This window comes from Onychostoma macrolepis, chromosome 03 (assembly GCF_012432095.1).
Source record: "Onychostoma macrolepis isolate SWU-2019 chromosome 03, ASM1243209v1, whole genome shotgun sequence".
NCBI classification, from domain to species: Eukaryota; Metazoa; Chordata; class Actinopteri; order Cypriniformes; family Cyprinidae; genus Onychostoma; species Onychostoma macrolepis.
Window position 1 is genome coordinate 33,400,425 of NC_081157.1, and position 15,296 is coordinate 33,415,720.

Below are 15,296 nucleotides of genomic sequence, written 5' to 3' on the forward strand. Positions count from 1 at the left end.
TGTGCTTATCCACTGAATCAAACAAAGCACTACGGAGTTTAAATTGATTCTGCTACAGAAGGGGTCAAGTTTGAAGGGCTTCATATTAGAGTCGGATTATTTGAAGATCCAGAACTTGATTTTACAAAGGTTTTAAAAAAATTGTATATCAGCGAAAATTTTTTTCCAGATTTTGCACATTTCACAATCTAATTATGACAGTGATTGCAATATGAAATGATTGTATCAGCAGTACAAATAATGTAAGTTACCATACAGAAAACCCAACTAGAAACCTGAACTAGAATTCAGCCTTTTAATATTAAAACCAAAGTAAAAAAAAAAAAAAACGACTTTAAAATTTAAAACTCAAAGCCAAAACCATAAACCACTAGACAAAAGACAAAAAGAGCAGATGTTTAAAACGGACATAGAAATCATTTTATTGAGGGAATTCCATCCAACAATACAAAAACAATAATCCAGAGGCTTAATGTAATGCCATTCCATGTAGATATCTGCTCTGTGTGGTCAATCTGTTGCAATGGAAAATCATGAGTGCTAGCATGGCTTTATTTTAAAGTACATAAAAAAAAAATAATAATAATAGGATGAGAGGGAGGAATAAAAAAAAAAAAAAAAAAACACCTACAGCCCACAGACTACTCAACTAAACTGTGAGAGGATGAAACAAAGATATACCATAAAACAATTGTGCCACAGGTAGATAAAACATGGTAAGAGACATCAAATAACCTTGCACTTCAGCTTTTATCAAAAGATTGGTGACTGCAGGATGCAAGCGTTACATTTTACTCAACATTTGCCCACTTTACAATGATAAAACAGTATTCAAGTGGGCTTGTAACATCAGGGTTAGATCAAGTAAGCGCGAGTAAAAGTGTGTGGAACGCCAATTAAGATTCTGCTGTCCTTCCAAAACATTTCACTGAAGAACATTCAGGGAGGGGGGAAAAAGCAATCATGTTTCACTGTTCTCACTCACTGACTGGCAGGTCATAGGATTACAAATCCTAGAGGACAAATGACTTTACACAGAGTGAAGTGAGACTTCGTTAATGAACATGAAGATTAGGAGCTGGGGTTATTGTGGCTGGGTGGGCATCCGCTCTTCAGGGGTGTCCGAGGCCTGGGGTTCTGCTGGGGGTCCAGAGCTGCTCTCAGACGGAGCAGTGCTGTCGCTGGTTCCCTCGTCTGTAGCACCCTCTGCAGGCTCAGGTTGGGCCGGTTTGTCTCCTGCTGCAGCTGGGGCGCCTTGCTCAGCCTCCTGAGATCCTTCAGAAGCTTCAGCCAGAGACTCTGCAGAACAGACACCAGTCAAACATCCATTTACTCTATTTTTGTTGAATACTCAAAGTTAGAGAACATAATGGTGCAGGTCTGACCCGTCTCCATAGGGGTGGGCTTGTCTTCTCCATCCTTGGCCTCGCTGGCAGAGGTTTGCTCAGGGTTGGCATTGGCCTGGGTGCTGGCGGCAGGCTGCTGCTCTTCTTGAGCGGCTCTTTCCACCTGCTCTGCTGCTTCCCGCTCCCTCTCCTCCGCCCTCCGGCGAGCCGCCTCCTCTGCAGCAGCCATTTCGGCTGCCAGCTTCTCCATGTCCACCTCCACTTTCAGACTGCACAGCTACACAAACACAACCCGCACATCAATCACTGGCAGTGCGTTTGGCATTTGAGCTTAGGCTAAACACAAAGGCTATTAGTTCAGCGATCAAACTGAATTTCACACCCGTTTGAGCTCGTTATTGAAGGAGTCTGTGCTCTCCAGGAACCTCCTCTTCTTCTCCTGGTGCCGGTCCTCGATTTGAAGCAGCTCTGCTTCAAGCTTCCTCTGTTTGGAAATCAAGGTATGATGATTAAAGTAGGTCTTGAGTTTTATGTCTTGTGTGTTTAGCATGCCCAACATACCTGGTGCACCATGAGGGACTGGACTTGGCGTTTGAGGACCTGCATGCGAGCAGTGGTCACCACCGAGCGAACATCAGGCACCACAACCTCGCTCAGGATGTCACTGATGAGCCGGTGGTTCCTCTGGAAACGAGCTGCTGCTATATGCTTCATGGAGAACCCGTCGTCATAGTCTACAGAGACATTTCATATTTGAAAACAAGCAATAGAGAACACAACCAGAGTGCTTTCTCTCAAATGTACAAGTTTCAGAACTTCCTTTTACAATTTAGTGCCATTCAGATGATTATCTGGAAATAATTATTTCTCAACAGGAGGCTTGTAAAAGAAAATCTGAATGGCTTAATTACAAACTCAAGAATTTAGATGCCTGATATTTGGATATTTAAACCTCTGGCATTTGCTGAGAGCAATTAAAAAAAAAATAAAAAAGTTGCTGCCATTATAATTGGCCATTTTGACTACAACCCAAAAAAATATTAGGCAATTTGGGATGTGAAAAACCCTGGAGGAAAATTCTCTCCAGATATTTGACAATACCGCTCTGAGAGAAACTCAGCTCCTGAATATGGCTTTTACTAAATGTTAACAGTAAAAACACTTGCCATTAGTACTCCTTAAGGCGCAGATACATTCACCATTAATCATTGATTGTTCATGGGCAGAATCCAGTCATTTTAGCAGAAGTGCACACAATCGGGAATTTAGCACAAGGAAGAAAGATTTTCTCATTTAGACTACACAACAGGTTCAAATTGGTCACAGAGATTTGTTGCACTGACCAACAGAAAGCTGCTTGGTTTGAAAATGAGTTCCGTATGAGCTGTGCTTCATATGTCGCTACACTGTTTACTAGGGATGCACCGAAATGAAAATTCTGGGACAAAACCAAAACTGAAAATTCTGGATGCACTTGGCCGAAAAAGCTTTGTAATGATTATTTATTATTTTATTAAACAACATAAAAAAGGTAACACTTTTTTTTTTAAGGTGTCCTTGTTACACAAGTTACATGTACTTACTATAACAAATTATGCATAATTACATGCAAGTAGCTATAAGCCAAACCCTAATCATATAGTAAGTACATGCAGTTAATTAATATTACTCTGTACTTAAATGTGTAATTACATTTGTAACAAGGACACTTTAAAATAGTGTAACCTAAAGTAATTTGTAAGAATGTTTAATTTAACGCAATTTTAATGATGCTGAATTTAAAAAACAAAAACAAAAAACAACATGCCAATAAAATAACCACTCTTTTACTGAAAGTAACTAAATAAAACTGGACAGAATTTATTCATATTGGTAACACTTTACAATAAGTTTTATTAGCCAACATTGGTTAACTACTTTAACGAACCAAGAATGAACAATACTTCAGCATTTATTAATCTGAATTTCAACATTTACTAATGCATTATTAAAAATCAACAGTTGTGCTTGTTAACGGTTAATGCACTCTGAATTAATATGAACTAACAATGAACAACTGTATTCTCATTAACTAACATCAAGAAAGATTAATAAATACTGCAGTAAATGTATTGTTCATTCATGTTAGTTAACACATTAAACTAATGGAACCTTAATATATTATTTTAATTCAGAGGGTAGCATCATTTTAGCAGTGTTGCCATTACAGTAGCGCTACTGCCAGAGCCGATCCATCCCTATACACAGAATATGCAAGCTGCGTAGGGCCCCCAAAACATCAGTGGGTCCCCTTGCTCTCAAAGATTTTTTAATTTTAGTTTCATTTTTGAGTTTGGCCAGCAGTTATGAAAACATGAATGATAATTTCCTTTAATGCGGTGCGCTATCACCCTCACTACGCAGAAATCAGTCAAATCATGTAACGTAAATGTCGTACAGTCTCTTGCTCGAGACAAAAAAAACCAAGTTGAAAGTGTACCAAGCTGCGGAAGAGAATGTTTCTCGAGCGCTTTCTGTGAGCGCGATTCAAGACTGAGCGAAACTCGGACAAATGTATTTCATCCATTCTTTTCTCCCACACCCCACCCTATATATACACATACATACATACACCGTATTGACCCGAATATAAGATGACCCTGATTATAAGACGACCCCCCTTTTTCCAGATGTATCTTTTTGAAAACCAAATCTTTTGTTTTTCTCTCTGCAAAACACATTTTTTCTTAAATTATTTTCATATTGCATATTTTTCCTATTTTAATTTTTGTTTTGAAAGTATACTGGTAAAATGTACCAACAATGACATTGAAAAATATACACTTTTTGATATACCATAAAAATAACAGGTAGCCCATCTGAATTATGTAACATTTAGGCTATCCATCTCATAGTAGCCTACCAAAATTTTATTAACCGTAGAAGTGAAATCTTATTGTAGTCTTCAAATCTGGGTACTGCGTTTTAAAATCACTAACAGAGGAAGTTTAGTCTCATCAGGCTAGCATGACAGTCACGATCTCATGCCGCTGTAAGCATTTTCTTGTGTTTTCACTCGCGATCTTTACAACACGTTACATAAAACACTCGTTTTATGCGGTTTTGGCGCCACCTATTGTTGTGGGTGTATTATTGACATGTCAAAGTCTAGACCCTGAATATAAGACGACCGTGTTTTTTCAGATGTATTACCAAGAAAAAAAAAAACATTGTCTTATATTCGGGTCAATACGATATTACATTTACATATACATAAAGTGTTGGCCCCCTTCCTGATTTTAAATTTTTTTGCATGTTACACTTAAAAGATTCAGATCAAACAAATTTTAATATTACACAAAGATAATGCAAGTAAATACAAAATGCAGTTTTTAAATGATGATTTCATTTATTAAGGGAAAAAAGCTGTCCAAACCTACCTAGCCCTACATGAAAAATGTATTGCCCCCTCCTATTAAATCATGAAAGAACTGTGATTAACGACATTATTTTAGAAAGCGGAGTTAAATTTCACTAGCCAAACCCAGGCCTGCTTACTGCCAGACCTGTTGAATCAAGAAATCACTTAAATAGAACCTGTCTGACAAAGTGAAGCATGTTTAAAGAGCAACACATCATTCCGTGATCTTAAGAAATTCATAAACGGATGAGAAACAAAATAGTTTACATGTATCAGTCTGGAAAGGGCTATAAAGCCATTTCTAAGGCTTTGGGACTCCAGCAAACCATGGTCAGAGCCATTATCCACAAATGGAGAAAACTTGGAACAGTGGTGAACCTTCCCAGGAGTGGCCGGCCTACCAAAATTACTCCAAGAGCACAAAGATGACTCATCCAGGAGGTCATAAAAGAACCCAGAACAACATCTAAAAGAACTGCAGGCCTCACTTGCCTCAATTAAGGTCAGTGTTCATGATTCAACAATAAGAAAGAGACTGGGCAAAAACAGCATCCATGGGAGAGTTCCAAGGCAAAAGCCATTGCTGACCAAAAATAACACAAAGGCACTTCTCACATTTGCCAAAAAATATCTTGATTATCCCCAAGATTTTTGGGCAAATATTCTGTGGACTGATGCGACAAAAGTTTAATTTTTTGGAAGGTATGTGTCCCGTTACATCTGACGTAAAACCAACACAGCATTTCATAAAAAGAACATCATACCAACAGTCAAACATGGTGGTGGTAGTGTGATGGTCCGAGGCTGCTTTGCAGCTTCTGGACCTGGATGACTTGCCATAATTGATGGAACCATGAATTCTGCACTCTATCAGAAAATCCTGAAGGAGAATGTCCGGCCGTCAGTTTGTGACCTCAAGCTCAAGTGCACTTGGGTTATGCAGCAGGACAATGATTCCAAACACAGCAGCAAGTCCACCTCTGAATGTCTCAAGAAAAACAAAATTAAGGTTTTGGAGTGGCCAAATCAAAAACCAAATGCTGTGGCATGACCTTAAACAGTCCATTTATGCTCAAACCCTCCAATGTGGCTGAATTAAAACAATTCTGCAAAGAAGAGTGGGCCAAAATTCCTCCACAGCGTTGTAACAGACTCATTGCCAGTTATCGCAAACGCTTGATTGCAGTTGTTGCTGCAAAGGGTGGCACAACCAGTTATTAGGTTTAGGGGAAGCACTTTTTCACACAGGGCGCCATGTGGGTTCGGATTTTGTTTTCCCTTCATAATAAAAAACTTCATTTAAAAACTGCATGTTGTGTTTACTTGTGTTATCTTTGATTAATATTTAAATTTGTTTGATGATCTGAAACAGTAAAGTGAGACAAACATGCAAAAAAATAAAAATCAGGAAGGGGGCCAACACTTTTTCACACCACTGTGTGTGTAATTAATATATATATATATATATATATGAGTACACCCCTCACATTTTTGTAAATATTTTATTATACCTTTTCATGTGACAACACTGAAGAAATGACACTTTGCCACAATGTAAAGTAGTGAGTGTACAGCTTGTACAACACTAACTTTGCTGTCCCCTCAAAATAACTCAACACACAGCCATTAATGTCTAAACCGCTGGCCACAAAAGTGAGTACACCCCTAAGTGAAAATGTACAAATTGGGCCCAATTAGCCATTTTCTCTCCCCGGTGTCATGTGACTCGTTAGTGTTACAAGGTCTCAGGTGTGAATGGGGAGCAGGTGTGTTAAATTTGGTGTTCTCGCTCTCACTCTCTCATACTGGTCACTGGAAGTTCAACATGGCACCTCATGGCAAATAACTCTCTGAGGATCTGAAACAAAGAATTGTTGCTCTACATAAAGATGGCGTAGGCTATAAGAAGATTGCCAAGACCCTGAAACTGAGCTGCAGCACGGTGGCCAAGACCATACAGCAGTTTAACAGGACAAGTTCCACTCAGAACATGCCTCGCCATGGTCGCCCAAAGTGGTCTGCATGGCTGTCGTCCCAGAAGGAAGCTTCTTCTAAAGATGATGCACAAGAAAGCCCGCAAACAGTTTGGAGGAGCGCAAGGTCTCTAACATCCACCAGCTCCGTGATGTTGTCATGGAGGAGTGGAAGAGGACTCCAGTGGCAACCTGTGAAGCTCTGGTGAACTCCATGCCCAAGAGGGTTAAGGCAGCGCTGGAAAATAATGGTGGCCACACAAAATATTGACACTTTGGGCCCAATTTGTAAATTTTCACTTAGGGGTGTACTCACTTTTGTGGCCAGCGGTTTAAACAGTAATGGCTGTGTGTTCAGTTATTTTGAGGGGACAGCAAATTTACACTGTTATACAAGTATACATGTATGTGTGTGTAAAATTTTTTTTTTTTTTCCGGCTTGTGTTTTTGGCCATTTTACTGTTTTGGCCAAAAACGCCAAAATTCAGTGCAACAGATAATGGTCCTTTTTCTGCCTTTCAAAATTGCATGGCTGCACCTTTACGCTTAAAGGAGTAGTCGACCTAAAAATGAAGATTCTGTCATTATTTACTCACCCTGATTTCGTTCCAAACCCGTAAGACCTCCGTTCATCTACGGAACACAAAGTAAGATATTTTTGATGCATCCCGTGAGTTCTCTGACCCTCCATAGACAGCAAGGGCCCTTACAAAATCAAGGTCCAGAAACGTAGCAAGGACATCGGTAAAATAATATGACATCAGGGGTTCAACCGTAATTTTACGAAGCTACGAGAATACTTTTTGTGCGCCAAAACCCCCCCCCAAAAAACAATTTATTCAAATTTGTCTCCTCTGCGTCACCCTAGCGCCATTTTGGAGAATATCTGCTGGACGCAAACTGCGTACACTCTTCTGTGTTAGCCGCATATCGGATGCGCTGTTTTCGTTCAAATCAAAGCGTAAATATGCATAGAAGACGTATCCGCGTGGTGCGGCTGACCCGGAAGAGCATACGCAGTTTGCATCCAGCGTATATTAGTCGTTATTTTCGTTTTCTTTGCATACAAAAAGTATTCTTGTAGCTTCGTAAAATTACGGTTGAACTCCTGATGTCACATGGATTATTTTACTGACCTCCTTGCTACGTTTCTGGACCTTGATCGTGTAAGGACCCTAGATGTCTATGGAGGGTCAGAGAGCGCTCAGATTCCAACAAAAATATCTTAACTTGTGTTCCGAAGATGAACGAAGGTCTCACGGGTTTGAAACGACATGAGGGTGAGTAATCAATGACAGAATTTTCATTTTTGGGTGAACAAACCCTTTAAAAAGGATTCTGCAAAAATACCATTTTTTTCCCTATTAGCCACAATAGCTCTGAAATATGAAATACTTTGAAATTCAGCATTTTCAGACCATGTTGAGTGCTCGTATTTAAGTTATATTCAAATAAATCAAATTATTTTCTTGCCATCCAAAGGTGGCATTAAGAGTATCAATCTCACCATCAGGGTCCTCAGCAGGTTGGATGCTCATATAGGGCTCGCCCTTGTCTAGGCGTGACTGTCTCTGCCGGCTCTCTTCTTCTAGAGCAGCTTCCGCACGGTTCTTAGCGTTGACGTACGCCAGGTAGGCCGGAGAGTTGTGGTAGGCTTTCAGAGAGTCATTATACTCGATCTGTGAGGAGAGAAATTGCTTAGTGCTCGACTTTTCTGGAATCTCGCTGAAGAAAAAAAAAAAACGAAACAAAAAAAAGTGAAAAAGACAAACCTTCTCGGCTTCATATTCATTTAAATAGTCCTGTTTTTCCTCATCAGTGAGGTCCCTCCACATGCCACCGATGATCTTCCCAATCTCCCATAGCTTCAGGTCAGGATTAGAGGCTTTAACTTGGTCCCAAACCTAAAAAGATACAAGTGTCAGTTCAGAGTCGACAGAGCAGTCTGGATTCCTGGACGGAGAGGTTTGCATTTTCCCAAAAAGGATAGAGCACCAATTTTTGCCCACTTTTCTATGCAAAACTAAAGCACGAATGCAGGACAGGAGAGAAAAATAATTGATTTGAACATGTTTAGAATCTAAACAATATGTTTAAATTAGTGCTGTCAAAATTAGCGCTTTAACGCAGGCGATACAGTTTCAGTTTAATGTGTTAAAATTAATCAGTTTTTTTCTTGACAAGAAGTGCATTTATTCAGTCGCAGAACATCTTTATGATCACATCAATCCAGAGACGTTTCAGACGCACGCTCCAGCTTCACTTCAGCGGGCAGGCACAAGTCAAACAAGAGCGGAAACAGGCGCGCGCTGTAGCCTGTATAACTTCATATAAAAGCGTGAAATAAACTACGTGCATGCAATGTCGTGGTCAGTTAAGGCATGAAGTTACCAAAAAGGCGATTAAAGCTACCTTACAACTGTGCGTGCATGTAATATGTTATACGAGTTACATTAAAAACATGTCTCTGAAATGGTTTTCAAAACTGTCCTGGAGCAGTCCAGTACTGTCTCCCTCATCTAACACACCCGATTCAACTCGTCAGCTCATTAGTAGAGACTGAAATGGTTTAAAAAAGGTGATGAGAGTTTAGAGAAAATACGATGCGTGTCAGAGCCGCGTCACGTTCAGCAGCGACATCTCTTAAAGAAATAGCAGCCAAACAACCTTATAACCAGCTGCTGTGATGTCTGTTCATCAAGAATACAAGAAAAAAAAAAAAAAAAAAGGAAATCAATAACTTTTATATATGCAAGTATTTATCTGTATTTAGTTTAGAATTTAGTGTTTGATAACTTTATTCAATTTCTGTATATTTCTGGGGCACAGGTAACCTAGCTAAATATAACATTTATTATAATGGGTTTATGTGAAGATTATTTTAAGTTCACTTAAATTAGAAGTTATTTTTAAAGTCTAATAAATGTTAAAATTGATAGCTCTTAATTATAATGTAACGTTTAATGGCTATAGTCAATGGCTAAATATTAGGGGAAATTTTTTTATAGGGAAATCATTATTACTTGGTATCAGTGATACTGGCCTCCAGTCATAAAAAAGATGCCATTAAACATTAAAAATATGTTGTTTGTCCATTTATTTGAAGATTGAATGCATATTTAGTATATTTAAAAACTTTAATGTTAGGTAGGATTAATCGTGATTAACTTCAGAAAAAATGTGCGATTAATTAGTTAATTTTTTTTTATTGATTGACAGCACTAGTTTAAATGTAAACTATCAAAATGAGTCATCTCGTTTATCTTTTAAAACACTTTTTGCTCACAACAGAAAGGAAAATGAGCATATAGTTTATATTCTCAAATGAGTAAATCAGAAACAACAGATGTCAGTTTCCCAGCCTTGTTGAAGAGAAGAATGCAATGAAGCGATGTTGGGGTCTACCCATCTGAAGGGGCAGAATCAGGCCACTGACTTCCCCTCAGCCTTCGAGCTGATCGCAGAAGCGCTCTCCTCAATTTACAAGCAGTAAAAGCAGACACCGTGGGTGTCTTACCTTCCTGCTTACCTTCCGGCTATACCGCATGTAGGGCATCAGCGGCTTGTCGGGCGGTTTGGGCGGCTTAGGAACAGTGATCCCTGAGGAGTTCTGTGGGAGAAGGAAAGAAGCCCACACAGGCCGTTAGAGATCACAAAGGGCACACGCGGTCATCACAGAAAACAGTGAACTGTCATAATGGAGCACTATGGAGAGAAAGAGACAGGAGGCAAAAAGCACGACTGAAAGAAACGATGACAGTGTGAAGCGCTTCGCAAAGGGGGCGGGAGACGTACCTAAATGGCAAACCAAATACAGCACATTAACATTACACCGACAAGGCCATGCATTAAGCTACGGTCTTTACGGTCTTTTACGCCTGAAAATGATTCTGCAGAGGTTTGGATGAAACCAGCCAACAGCTAAAATGCCTCAAGCTTGCTAAGAAGCCGTGCCAAGTTACTGCATTTGGCACGGGCATCTAAAGCCATGCGAGCAGACGGCCGGTAGCTCTTGTGCATGATGAGGTGATATGATGGCCGACGGGGGAAAGGGGGAACAGTTCTGAGAAGCAATCACTCTGAAGCAACGATTCATACTGCGTCAATCACACCCATCCAAACATTAGAGAGTGAGTGCTTCACAGAAGCATGAAGATTATGGAAGCTACTCGTTGAGAGCTACAAAACTACCCAAGACTCGACTCTACTACCCGACAGACACCTTCAACTCTATGAAATGAGTCTGTGCAGTGTAAGAGCAAAGCATTTCACTCTATTTCATAATCAGGCCATGTAAGTTAGCTTTAGCGTCCTCTCGTCTGGGCTTATAGTCCCTCGGCTGTCGCTAGGGCCCTAGTTGGCACCGGTCCTACCATTACCCTGTTGTTCCCGCCGGGGTTCCCTCCCAGCCTGTAGTTGTTGTAGGCCAGATGGCTGTATGGGTTGTACCCCACAAACCCAGGGGTGCTGGGCATTTGCTGATGGAGACAAATGAGACAAAACACGAATGAGAAATGACACAAACAAGGGAGGAAGGGACAAAAAAAATGAAAAGGAGAACCTGCTTTCGTTTTCTGTCATGATTTGCATAAAACATGCAAAAAGCAGCAATCTTTGATAGCAGCACAACCCTGGCATTATTCTACATCCATTTGTAGCAAAGCCACAGGCACTATGGGTGGTGGTGGAGGGACGTAATGAGGTGCTAGAAGGCTTCATTAACTTTAGGGATTCAGATCAGGAGTTTTTGAGCCAAATCTCTCGGTGGCGTGTGACCTGAATAATCAGTCTCAAAACTGACAAAAATAACAGTTCTGGGACACTAAAAGTAATTAATTGGGATTTGGATCAAATATTTCAACCGTAAGGGACTCAAGATTTCCAAGGATGCGTGCGGAGCGAAGCATCAATGCTAAATTACTACGAACGGTTCTCTGTATCTATTTTAATGAATAATGATTAAATAATGTGTGAAAGCCTAAGCATAAAGGAGGCTCACACACTTAATGCTCCAAACAGTGTTTAACAAATAACCAGGAAGGTTTAACATATCATGAGTCTATAAAATTAAGGCTGCAGAACATATCTAAATAAAATCGAATTGTGATATGGCCAAAAATATTCTCAATATAAAATTCTCAAAGCCTGCGATTTAATTAAATGAACACATGTGCTGCAGGTTTCAGAGTGAAGCACGGCACTGTTCATTTACACGCATGCGGCTCATGATACAGTCACAGAAAATGAATCAAGACACTCTTAGATGCTGAAACACCACATCACGGGCTGCATGTGTATAAATAAACACTGTACCATGCTTCACTCTGAGCATGTGGAAGTAGCGCATGTGTTTATTTGCAAGCAAACCACCAAAATAAAAGCTTGGTTAAATTTTTTAATTAAAACAAATAGTAGTATTATAAATTCATAAAAGATTTGCATTAAATATTTTACTATTTTACAATAGTAATTTAATAATAAATTTCTAATTTTGCTTAATACTTTTATTAACAACAAAAATAATTAGTAGTCACATTGAATGGATCAAAAACAGTGGGAATGTGGGTTATGAAAAAAGATGTAAAGAATACAGCCAACTGTGAACACCCACATTTTTGGAGGTTTTCCCCAAATCAGTCAGCTCCAAAAGGAAGGTTCACACACACGCACACACACACACACACACACACACACACACACACAAAGTCAGATCAAGTAATTTTCAAACTTTTTAAACATTTTTGTTATATGCATATTTACTTGACAGAATCGCCGCAATCATTCTAGAATAACCATCAACTCTTTCTATTTAACTCCATCTAGAATTTTTTTTCATAATCACAGAAAAACTAAATATTGAATTTTTTCCCCCTACATCATGCAGCCCTAATGGTTATTCATTAAACACTTTCAGAGCCTATTAGTAAGCGGCATCCTTAGCACCTTATGGATTGACAGAGCCTCATAATAGCACTTTCTGTGTAAAACTGCATACAAAAATACCAAAAGCCACCCCATGTGATACTGTGTCCTTCCCACAATCCTCTCCTCTCATCTCTAAGAAACCTACGGTACATGTTTGTGTGATGGAGGGGAGGGGCCATATGGATGATTGGCATGTTCAGTTTACTTACTGTTGTGGGGGCTGGGGCGGGGCTGGGGCATAGGGTGGCCGCTCTGTGTGAGAGAGATGGGGGAAGGAAGGAATCAATTTTTTTCAAAACTTGATCAAAAATTAATAATCAGCGGTAAAGCCTACTTATTCGTCACATCGGCATCAATTCAATGGATATAAATCAAGTCACATCAAAAATGTCATGGTCAATTACATCAAGATAAGCACACCCATATTTACAGATTAATTAGAGAAAGTAGTAATATCAAATAAATCAATGGTAAAGCATCTTTAATAAAGTCATTTCTGAAGATCTGATGGGTGAGCTTCAAGGGGGTCTAAACCAACTAAGTGGTCTAATCAATCAGTTGAAATGTGCTCTTACTTGACATCTTGTTTGTAGGATTGAGGATATCAGGCTATCCCCATCATTTGGTTCTGCAATAGGGCAAAAACTTATTAGACGAATAGGCATGCTTTCAATATGTGCAAAAAAACATAACTTGATCAAGCTGCAAACACCATTATTTCAACCTGCTTTATGATCAAATCTGACATTTCCTGAACGTTTAACAACAATAAACCCACCTGTTTAGCATTAAATGTGAAATTCGAGACAACTGTTTGATTGACCTGGCCAGAGTTTGTATGCTTGTTATTAATAACAATAAGATGTGGATTTAAAGAGAACTAAATGAGATATTGTGCTTATGGATATCAGGCCTGTGCGGATAATGGCGCACACAATGAGGCTAGAGAGCTTGCAGCTCACCAAGAGGTTTATTTAAAGATAAATGTATTAAATTACATCTGCATGGGGAAAACAACAAATAGTGGTTATTAACACGGAATATAATGTAAAGGTGTTGTACTTGGCGAGCTATAAGCGTCCCGAGCACATGAATGCGAGTCAGTGAAGATGCTAACATGCAAAATATCAATGAATAAAACTGGCTAACGCTAGCCGAATAACAAAACAGTGAGATCTCATATGAAATACAATTTCTCTTCGCATTTCAGGCAGAACATGGGTTTAAAATTATTTGAATTGCGTTTGACGTTTCAAAAGCTTTTAATATTTTACAAACACAACCCGTTGTCATCGAAACAGCATTAGCTAACTGTTAGCGGGCTAACGTTATAACGTTAACAGCTAAAGTCGGACAACCGTTTAAGACATTAAAATCACCATACGTGTCAAAGAACTGGGTCTGTTTGATATATTATTACATATATTATAACATGGATAAAAAGTTGTTTGTGGGAACTAATAATTCGGAATAAAATACACAAGGATAGCGAACACTCACCCCCAGCTCCTTTGTTCCCTCAATGGTGCTCCGCCAGGATGTGACACATTTTGAGCTGCATCTGACCTGATTTTCCAGCACATTTCTGCCCCCTAGTGGCCATAAACTAATACTGTACTGACCAGAGGAGAGAGAATGTGGGTCGCCAGATGTAAAACCACCCCATTCTGTCTGATTTAGCAACAAAATCTGCCCAGTTTAGGTAGATTTAGAAAAAAAACTGCCCAACTTGGTCATATATACATACTGCTCAAATGCACTTTATTCAGCAAGGATGCGCTAAAATGATCAAGACAATGGCTGCTAAATATTCAGAGGTGCCATCACCTGAATGAATCACATTTTAAAACAATGTAATTATTTACTTATACATTTCAAAACAATGTGATACATTAAAAATAGAAAACAGTTGTTATAATGTTTTACAGATTTTTTAAACCAAATAGGTGCAGCTTTGGTGAGCATATAAGAGACTTTTTGTGTGCTGTAGGCTACCAACAAAAACATTTTATCATATTTATTGGCAAAAACTATTTGCCAGATTTTAAAATAGTTCTCTTTTAAATTTCTCTTTTCAGTATGTCTAATAAGTATAAAATCACTGCTAAATTGTTTTGTCTTAAGTGTAAATTTTTCGAAATTGAGATTTATACATCATCTGAAAGCTGAATAAATAAGCTTTGCATTGATGTATGGTTTGTTAGGACAATATTTGGCCGAGATACAGCTATTTGAAAAATCTGGAATCCAAGGGTGCAAAAAAATCTAGCAATGCATATTACTAATCAGAAATGAAGTTTTGATATATTTATGGTAGGAAATTTACAAAATATCTTCATGGAACATGATCTTTACTTAATATCCTAATGATTTTTGGCATAAAAGAAAAATCACAAATTTTGACCCATACAATGTATTTTTTGCTATTGTTACAAATACACTCTTAAAAATAAAGATGCTTCAAAAGGTCCACAAAGAACCATTCGGTCAAAGGTTCTTTAAAGAACCATCTCTTTCCTACCTTTTTATAATCTGAAGAACCTTCTTTCACCACAAACAACCTGTTGTGAAACAGAAAGGTTCTTCAGATGTTAAAGGTTCTTTATGGAACTATTTAGACAAAAAGGTTTATTTTTAAGTGTATACCCGTGC

The 15,296-nt window shown here is 38.8% G+C and overlaps 1 protein-coding gene across 5 annotated transcripts; it reads right to left on the bottom strand.

The window, feature by feature from the left end:
- Positions 1-397: 397 nt before the first annotated feature.
- smarce1 (SWI/SNF related, matrix associated, actin dependent regulator of chromatin, subfamily e, member 1) lies at positions 398-14,201 on the bottom strand. 5 transcript variants are annotated; one of them, XM_058770992.1, is made up of 12 exons: positions 14,145-14,176; positions 13,220-13,272; positions 12,854-12,896; positions 12,331-12,360; positions 11,099-11,197; positions 10,237-10,329; positions 8,492-8,623; positions 8,227-8,398; positions 1,908-2,080; positions 1,729-1,830; positions 1,386-1,623; positions 398-1,299 (listed from the first exon to the last, which is right to left on the bottom strand). In XM_058770992.1, exons 5-12 carry the CDS (start codon positions 11,192-11,194, stop codon positions 1,085-1,087), a joined length of 1,221 nt encoding a protein of 406 aa, XP_058626975.1. In that variant the 5' UTR covers positions 11,195-11,197; positions 12,331-12,360; positions 12,854-12,896; positions 13,220-13,272; positions 14,145-14,176; the 3' UTR covers positions 398-1,084. The 5 variants fall into 5 exon arrangements, with proteins under 5 accessions (XP_058626975.1, XP_058626974.1, XP_058626976.1 ...); XM_058770991.1 differs by lacking the exon at positions 12,331-12,360 and having other exon boundaries at positions 14,145-14,201; XM_058770993.1 differs by lacking the exon at positions 12,331-12,360 and having other exon boundaries at positions 10,249-10,329; positions 11,093-11,197; positions 14,145-14,201.
- Positions 14,202-15,296: the final 1,095 nt, after the last annotated feature.